The 9,028-nt window shown below is 30.2% G+C and overlaps 1 protein-coding gene and 1 long non-coding RNA gene across 6 annotated transcripts; both read left to right on the top strand.

The window, feature by feature from the left end:
• Positions 1-783: 783 nt before the first annotated feature.
• LOC108457728 (uncharacterized) lies at positions 784-3,703 on the top strand. 5 transcript variants are annotated; one of them, XM_053027352.1, is made up of 8 exons: positions 784-1,229; positions 1,318-1,358; positions 1,451-1,519; positions 1,669-1,842; positions 2,140-2,183; positions 2,588-2,763; positions 2,862-2,998; positions 3,116-3,703. In XM_053027352.1, exons 1-5 carry the CDS (start codon positions 1,196-1,198, stop codon positions 2,155-2,157), a joined length of 336 nt encoding a protein of 111 aa, XP_052883312.1. In that variant the 5' UTR covers positions 784-1,195; the 3' UTR covers positions 2,158-2,183; positions 2,588-2,763; positions 2,862-2,998; positions 3,116-3,703. The 5 variants fall into 5 exon arrangements, with proteins under 5 accessions (XP_052883312.1, XP_052883310.1, XP_052883309.1 ...); XM_053027350.1 differs by lacking the exon at positions 2,140-2,183 and having other exon boundaries at positions 2,862-2,979; positions 3,393-3,703; XM_053027349.1 differs by lacking the exon at positions 2,140-2,183 and having other exon boundaries at positions 3,349-3,703.
• A 2,069-nt stretch (positions 3,704-5,772) lies between these two features.
• LOC108459949 (uncharacterized) lies at positions 5,773-6,995 on the top strand. Its single transcript, XR_001867441.2, has 2 exons — positions 5,773-6,268; positions 6,391-6,995. It is a non-coding gene; the product is annotated as an uncharacterized LOC108459949 (long non-coding RNA).
• The last annotated feature ends 2,033 nt before the right edge of the window (positions 6,996-9,028 follow it).

Genomic DNA, 9,028 nt, shown 5'->3' with positions numbered 1-9,028 from the left:
AAATATTAAAAAGGACTCGACTTTTAAAAAAAGTTAAATTTTTGATGTGCAAACATACATGCTTTCTAAATCAATTTTCCTAACAAGTGTTCCATGACTTGAGTTCAACCTGGATATTATAGAAAATGAGATATACTACACAATAATATTATCACAAAAAGGTTATGTTAGACAATTACTTCCCATAACTTGAGTAGTAGTAATGCATTTTTAGATGTCACTCACTGTTTGTAATATTAAAAATATTTTAGTATTATATCCAATGTTACGAGATCCTACCAGATCACACCTTATGGTTGGAACAATCGAAATTCAAGAAAATTGAGATTATATTTAATCTATCACACAAGTTAAATTAATTATAAAATATTATTATAATTAATTTAATTTGATCAAGTTAAAATTAAACACAGTGTATGCATATAGATGGAGGACCCAATTAAAATAATATAAAATGTATTTATGTTTCACATTATTTTAATTGGGTAAATCTTCTTTGCTGAATTTATTGAATATTTAGTATATTGCAATTAAGGAGTCTTTTAAGATTTAAAAATAAATTAATTTCACATTTTGATTTTAAATTCCTAAAATACCTTTATATGATTATGGCTATTCAAAAAGACATTTTGAATAAAAGGCAAATGTATCGTCCCTCCTTTCATTTTTACCTGAAACTCTTACATCATGTTTGGTTCAATGTAATGGCTATACAACCCTATTCTGTGGGCCTACCCTAAACACCTGTTTGGTTTAATGAAATGTCCTATTACGGGCTTATTCCATTACGGGCCTATGCAGTAAAATTGTCTGATTTCTATTTTGTTTCCTCACCACCGATTACTGATTCGGTGTCTAAGGAGACCTTCACCACAAAAATTCTCCCCACTTTGCCCTCTCTCATTTTCTCACCTGAAACGCTCTCCACTTTCTCCCTCAGTTCCTCCATATTCCTCTCTTCCAATTTTTTTGCCCTCTTTTTTCTGCTTTCTTTTTCTTTCTCTCAATAGATTTTGTCTTTTCCTCTCTTTCATTTCTTTTTCTTGATCTATAAAATTCCATCGATTGTTGGAAAGAGCAAGAGGGTTCTTGAGGGGGAATTGAAATCTAAATCGAAAATCAAAAATGCTAACGGTAAACCGAGTGATAAACCGGGCACGAGCTTCGATTTCAAATTGTCAATACCTCCTAAGTCATGACCCAAAGATTTCTTCTTCGATATTTACAAGGCAATTCCTCCATCTCCCATTTTTTAACTCTAAAATATTTGATTTTTTAAGTTATAGTTCTTTTTAACTTTTTGTCTTGTGTGTGTAGCTTGCAAGCAAGGAAAAAATGGAGAAAGAACGAGCAAGACTGTAAGTTTAAGCTTAGTTTGTTTATTGAAATTTTTTTACGTGCTCTTTTTTCCATGAAATTTAATATAAATAATTATTTTAATTTGATTTAGGGCAGTGCTGATGAATTGAATAGAGGATATTTTGATGATATGTCTGAGCTAAAACAACACGGTGGTAAGGTATTAACTGATTTGTTCTTTTTATATACATATAGGCTATATTATTTGCAAATATATTCAAATTAGTTGAATTGCAACTGATTTCTGAGTAAAATTAATGTTACTTTCTGTAAACATTTTAATTGTTAGTTTTTTTTCTTTTCTTGCAGATTGCACGGGAAAATAAGATTCTAATTCTTGGAATTGCAGCAAGGAAGTTTCCTGCCATGGATGTTATATATTCTGATGGTAGAAAATCAAAGCTGCCGATTGTTTTTGATGCAAGTGGCATTGATACTAGCAAGTTGGCTGTCCCTGAAGCATCTTTAGTCTGTCTATTTCAGGTATGGTTTCCTTTTTCTCTGTTTTTTTTTGGATTAAATTTATGTATTTCTCAATGATGTTATAAATCTTCCATTTTTATATGATAAGAGAATGTTGAATAGATAGTGCATTGCTTTAAAATTATGATAAGAGGCATATCGGCAACTCTATGGCAATGGAGGGGTTAGCACTAAATTGCAATCATGAAAATAAAAAAAACATGAGAAACAAAAGATGTTGTTGGTTGCTAACTTTTCTTTTCTCTTGTTTTTGGTTATTGTTGTTGATGATGCATTTTAACTCCTTTTCCTTGTCAGGCTATGGTCGATTCTTGAAGCAAGCCTTTTTATGACGCCCTTTAGTGAGTCCAAGAGCGTGCAACTATATGAGGATCTATATTTTTTCTATTTAACTTTTCATTCCTTTTTAGCATGTGTGGTGAATCAACGATTCTCAGTTTTCTATTGCTTGAAAGAACTTATAGTTACATGCATCTGTAGTCAATAATAATAACAAACAAATAAAACAGCGAACAAGAATAGAAGATAACCATGCTGGTATGACTTAAGAGTTATGACCGTCCTAGTTGAGCTTATAGCTTATCAGATCAGCCTATAATTAATAATGTAGTTCTCCTTGTATTTACTGTATTTGAATGGAAATTCTTGGCAGCTGATTTTATGTTTTATATAAGTTATTTGTTAAAATAATCGTGTTTGGAAATTATTATGTATTGCTAAATGATAATATATTTTTTGTTATCAGGTACCTTTTATAGACTCTTAGCTCTTATGCTTGAATCCCATTAAATGACTGCTTCTTCAATTTATGAGGAAATCTAGTGATGGAGCGAAGGATGCCCTTCAGAGGCATATTGTTTATTCATTTGGTGATCATTATTACTTCAGAAAGGAATTTAAGATTCTGAACCTTCTAACTGGGTAATCAAAAGTTTCTTATATCCTAATCAATAACATAACTAATATTCATACAGTTCTATTTTGTTAGTTTGAGAAGATGCTTTTTCACTTGTTTGAAGGTACATTTTCTTGCTTGACAAATTTGGTAGAATAAGATGGCAGGGCTTTGGTTTGGCAAAGCAAGGAGAGTTGTCATCGCTTTTTTATTGCACGAAAGTTATTCTGGAGGAAAAATAGGTAGCCTGGCATTTTTTAGGTACCGTATTATCTTAATGGGTTAATCTTCATTTTTGCATTCAAGGGATACTAGTGTCAAATGAAAATAATGATGTGCTTTGTTGGAAACATGGTCCTGTTTGTTGTTTTCTTTTAGATTTCTGCAACCAAGCAAAGCCTTAGGTTTTCCATTTTGGGTGAGCGAGTGGAAAAGTAAAGAAGTATCCTTATGCTAGTGTCAGTTTTATTTCAACTTCACTTTCTTGTATTCTAGTTTTGTGTCAAACTTAATTTATATGCCTATCAATATCCCATTGATATTCCTTGCGGATACTTTTGGCTTGCCTGGAGTAGCTTAGTTCTTGTACTAAAAGCTTGTTGGCTCAACAGGATGAACAAGTTCACAGTTTTGAGAGACCTCAATTTTGTTGCAGAAAACCTTGGTGTTGAGTTTTTCAAAGGTACTGTTGTGGTATGATAATCTTCCCATTACTGATGATGTGTAGAGTTGAATGAATTTTGTATTATTTTCTTCAACAATTGGAATAAATTGTATTTATCTCTTCGATATCGAACCGGTTGGCAAAGTTGTTGAGGGAGTATTGTTATGGAACATTGGGATTTGGTGGACAAAGTAACTAAGCAGATAAATTGGCAATTCCAGGGAAACTTAAATTGCCAAATCTTGAGCCTTTTGGGGTTATATCATTTGGTATAATTTGTTTAATCATTTTCTTTAAAGCAATTATTGATGCAAAACTTTTTCATTAACATCACCTTTTCCAATTTTATCATGTAGATAAACAAACAATTTTTGTTTCTTTTAGTTGAAAAAAGAAAAAATAAAAAGATGCTATTTTTCTTTTGGATGCTTTGTGACTTTTCTTTTATTTGTAATAAAATTGTGTTTAATACAATTAATTAATTTTAGATTATAACACAGGTAAAAAGTTTTATATAAAAATTATGTAAATAACAAATGAAACTTTAGTTGAAATCATAAAATTGAGATAATTTGAGAAGCAATGCATTCAAATAATAGTGTACTATTTTAAATTATGGTAAATAAATTTTTAAATGTTTTAATATAATTAAATATAAAAATAAAAAACATTTTAGTATAATTTAATATAAAATAATTATATTAAGAATGTTATTAAATTATATTTAATAATAATTGTATTAAAATATGATTAAATTATTTATTTTATTTTTATTTTTGTTAAATTATATTTAATATATTATTATTAAAATTTAATAAAAAAATTCTGCTAAGGATATTATGGTCATTTTAGTTTTTTTCTTTATGCTATTATATATCTATTCCATTCAACCAAACACAATAATACTATTACAGTTCTATTTCATTACATTCAACCAAACAATTGAATTACTGATTACAGTCCTATTTCATTACAGCTCTATTCCATTACAGTCTTATTTCATTAAAGTGAACCAAACGTATCCTTAGTCTAGTACACAAAACAGTATTTTGAAAAACTCTTTGAAAACTTGAAGAGTTTATTGTTGTATTTTTACCGGGTGAATACAGTAAAGTTGGAATCAAAGGTTATAGCTAAGGTTCGATTGTTGAAAAGAAAGCTTGTTGCTAAAGTCAGTTTTTCTTGTCTGCTTAGATAAGTGAAGGTATCTTCCGAACTTTCCTTGTTACATATTTCACCTGTTTCGACCATTGATATCGATCGAAGATGTTACCACAGCATGAACAAGCAAAAAAAAAAATCTTGGAATATTTTAAAAATTCAGTCTTTAAAATATTTTTGTAAGATTAACCCAACCAAGTTTAAGGCAATTAAAAGAATTTAAAAACAATTTAAATTTGTTTTGAAATGATTCGAGGACGGTTAGAGGTGTTTAAGACTTAAAATAGATCTCGAAAAGTTAAAACAAATTAAAACAGTGCAGTGGCCTAAGTTAGGCATTGTGGTATCGGTACAACTCCTCAGTTGTATTGATAAAAGTCCATGTTATTGTAGCAATTTACTCACTGCTTGACTTGTTATATTACCTCAAAGTATTGTTTCATAACAAAAGTCCCTTGAAGCAAAAATTCAGCCTTTGACTCACTTATATCGATACTTAAAAATTCAGTATCAAACCTTTAATATAAAATATTCAAAATCAAATTCAAAATATTATAATCGGGTCCAATACACTTTCAAACTTGATAGCATGATCAAAGATTAGCCAAGTGTACGTAAAAATCCATCAAAAAATATATCTAAATGAAATCATTCAGATAATATTGAAAACGCGTGAATGTCTCATAAATTCATTCAAAATAAGTTTAATCCAATAATCAAACTTGCACATAACAAAGAGGACGTATGTATGCATACTTTGCAAATAATCGTAAGATAATCAAGTTAAAAAGTGATGAAATGAGTTTTAATGTAATTTTAAAACTATTGATTTAGTTTTAGAATAGGTATCAAATTATAGAATTCGGATTAAATTGATTGTGATTTATGATTGGATTTGTTTTATTTAAACTTATAATTTATTTATTTTTAGTTTCATTTAACTTTGAGACAAATTTTTTACATGAGAAGTGGTGAATATTTAGAAAAGAAAATAATGATTAAAATTATTTTTAAATAAAATCAGTTTTTCAATTAAAATTTGGTTCTATTTATTATTATTATTCTTTTGGCCCATGTGTAAAAAATCAAGTTCAAATCCAAGCCGAAAGTCGGTTAAACCCAATTTTAAGGTTTGATTTATTTTTGGTTCAAAATCAGTCATCTACTTATGTCCAAATTAGGAATTAAATTGAGTTCAAAATCTAGTCTAAATAAAGTTCAATGTGTGAAGCCCAAGTTATATGATTTTAATCTATAAAATGACAAATCAAAGCTTCGAAGGATATGATTTTAAAGCTATAAAATGGAGATCAAGAGGTCAAAAGGACACCAAAAAGACCCAAAAAAACACGAAAAATACTTCTAAAAATTCGAAGGCTCTTAACTTGAAATCTTCCTCTGTTTTCCTTCTACTTTCTTCTCCCTTTTTCCCTCGATCAGCCGCTGCCCCAGTGCACCGGCCATCCGTCATTGCCTAGACCCCCGGCGCCTGTTCCAAATCATCGTTGCCCAGTTAGCCGGCCATTGTTTCGCCGCTGTACCCGCCAGGCCGCCTATTGCCCTGCTTCGCCGCGCCACAGTTGCTCCTGATCCAGCCGGCCACCGCTGGTTCGTCAGCTCGTCATCTTTGCCACCGCGCTACTTCGCCACTGCTACTGCCCGCCGCCAATCCGCCCAGCCGACTATCCCTGCTTCAAGCCGCCCAGGTAGCTTCTTTCTTTTCTTTTAATTAATTAATTATTATTATTATTATTGTTTTTGTATATTATTATTATTATTATTTTATTCTTTCTTTTTAGATTATTTTGGCTTACCTTTTATTTTGCAGCTCATTATTTTTCGGTAACTATTCGGAGTTCTCGTTGCCAGAAACTGAAGCACTTTGAATTATGGGACGACCAAACATGCCAGTACAAATAACCAAAGGAAACAGAGAATAAAATTTTCTGGAGAAGTTTTTATATTTTTTTCCGTAATTTATTATTATTATGAATTGGGTTTCGATTTTAAAAATATTTTTTTACCTTTTAAAATATCAATTTTAATCCTTAAAGAAAGAAAAAATTTCAAAATTTGAAATTGCAAAAGTGTCTAGCAAATCCTTTTATTTCGCACATAGTCACTAATTCTAAAATTCATTTTTAGTAGAATTATTTATTGTATTCCACAGACATCTATGTATGTGCTGTATGCTCTTTATGGTTGATGAAAGATTAGATGTATGATTTAACGAATAATTTAAGATATTATTATGTATATTTTTATGCTTAATTCTGAATATGTTTATGTATAATTTCATGTGTGATTTAAAAAATATATGGACGCCTAATTGTACGATTATTTCCTTTAATGATGCATGATATGTGTATGAATTTGTATATTTTTGCAATTGATTGTAAAAATGGTTAAGTTAAAATACATTCATTAAGCTTAGTTTGGATGAGCACTGTGTTTACTTGCGATTAGTGTAAAAACAATGGTGGCGATAAGATTATTTGCGATTAGTGTAAAAACAATAATGGTAGTGAGATTAGATACTGTAGTGATATTGTAATGTGAAATAAAAAGTAAATTAAATGTACCGCACTTAAACGTCCATCCAAACCTCACCTTAGAAAGGTTGGATAAAACATAGAAACGTATTGAAAAGTTAAAATGCTACTGTCTAAAGCTAATTCGTTTCTATGCGTAACAATATTTTGTAATCCAAATTTGAAAATAGATGAAATTTGTTTTTTTTTTTACGTTAATTCTAAAATGAGTAGATTTATAGATGATTAAGTTTAAAAGTAATTAGTTACGGCTTTAGTTATGAATTTTGTGTCTAACATGTAGAATATGAATTTGACATTTTATGATTGTATCATTGATGGATCTCCAAAGTAAAAATGGCATGTGGTACTAAAATATATATACACACAAATACTTTGAAACTTATGTCATTATGAACCTTCTCTGCAATCATTATGAATCCATTGATTAGAAAATTAAATATATTTTCTCATAAATTCTTTTACAATAAAGTCATCATGACTTTAACGGAATTAGAATTAAGTTGAGAAAAATATTCAATTGGAAAATTAATTTAATTAATTAAATTAATTTGTGGAATAAAAACAAATATTGAGTTGGATTAAATTATAAATTGTTGGGTCAAAAGTTTAGGAATCACATATAATTGGACCAAATATATTAAAGATCCAATTCCCCTCATTTTACATGAAATAATTTTTTGACGAATCTTGGAAAATCAAGATGCATCCAAAACTGATCAAGACGATGCAAACCCGACCCAATCAACTGATAAAAGATCAACGGTGGGTTGACTAGCGAAAGCCAAGGACAGTGGCCGACGACGAGGGGTGGTGATGGCAATGATAACATAGATAGAGGTAGAGATGGTAGCGACGACAACGATGATGATGGTGAATTTAGTAACGACAACAGTGGTGACCCGTAGTGGTGACGACAGTTTGCAGTAGATCTCTTTAGTAACTTTTTCAAAGTTTTGGGTTTTGGGAAACTCAAAACTAGGATATTTGACTTTCACCTAGATGACTTATAGTATGCTTTAAGATAATAAATGTAAATTTGTTATTTAATTTTTAGGATGAAATCATGAAAATTTTGACTGGTCAGAGTCAATTTAATTTATGCTTTTATGTTATAGCATGATGAATTTTAAATTGATTAGAAAGTATGTCCATGCATATGTATGATAAGCCGACAATATAGTTTAGAGAAAAGAATGTCATATGTACTTGTCATGGCATTTTAATCATGTTTTCTAGAAACCTTGAAACTGGAAATAAAAATCTTACATGTTTTCTAAAAGATTGAGTAGAGAAGGTCCCTAAACAAGACTTATGGAATCCATCAATGATCTCTTGTGATGGCATGACAGTTTACTATCCCTAAGGTAGGTATTGTCATGTGGATTTCACTAAGGAGATTTTCTTAAAGAGATAACAATCTTGTGATGGAATATTATAATTTGTCGGCCTTAAGGTAGGTATTATCATGTGAAATTAACGAGAGAAGTTTTCTTTTTTCTTTTTTTTTTTTTTATAAAGGACAACTAGTTATATCTATTACTCGTTGAGATTGTCCCAAGACGGCTCATTTTTGGTACATGATGTGATAGGTGTTGAGTTTATGGTTATATACTCAAGATCTTTCTTGTTAAGTAACTTCCCACGAAGCCATACTTAAGTTGGAATAATGGTAAAACATGAAGCCATTATTAGTACATATGAATGCCTGAGGGATGAGGTTCATGTATTAATTGGATGAAAATCCATATTCTTACTAGTTGATTACAATTTCCCCAAGGTGACTCAAATAAATAGGTGTAGAAACTATTGCAACAACTTACAAATGTTTTCAAGGTTTAATGTAAGACGCATGCACCGTCTTAATGAATGGAAAAGGAACCTCAAGATTGTCCTGAGCTGTGAGAAACTCAA

The sequence above is a fragment of the Gossypium arboreum genome, chromosome 4 (assembly GCF_025698485.1).
Source record: "Gossypium arboreum isolate Shixiya-1 chromosome 4, ASM2569848v2, whole genome shotgun sequence".
In the NCBI taxonomy this organism is placed as follows: Eukaryota; Viridiplantae; Streptophyta; class Magnoliopsida; order Malvales; family Malvaceae; genus Gossypium; species Gossypium arboreum.
Note: the sequence above shows the minus strand (reverse complement) of the source record. Positions and strands in the feature narration are given on the sequence as shown.

What these genes read in the sequence shown, in the direction of transcription:
- LOC108457728 (XM_053027350.1), top strand. Translation starts at nt 1,196, where the DNA reads ATGACCCAAAGATTTCTTCTTCGATATTTACAAG. An exon ending in TAAAACAACACGGTGGTAAG is followed by an intron (nt 1,520 to 1,668) that starts GTATTAACTGAT and finishes CTTTTCTTGCAG; the next exon opens with ATTGCACGGGAAAATAAGAT. An exon ending in CTTTAGTCTGTCTATTTCAG is followed by an intron (nt 1,843 to 2,587) that starts GTATGGTTTCCT and finishes TTTTGTTATCAG; the next exon opens with GTACCTTTTATAGACTCTTA.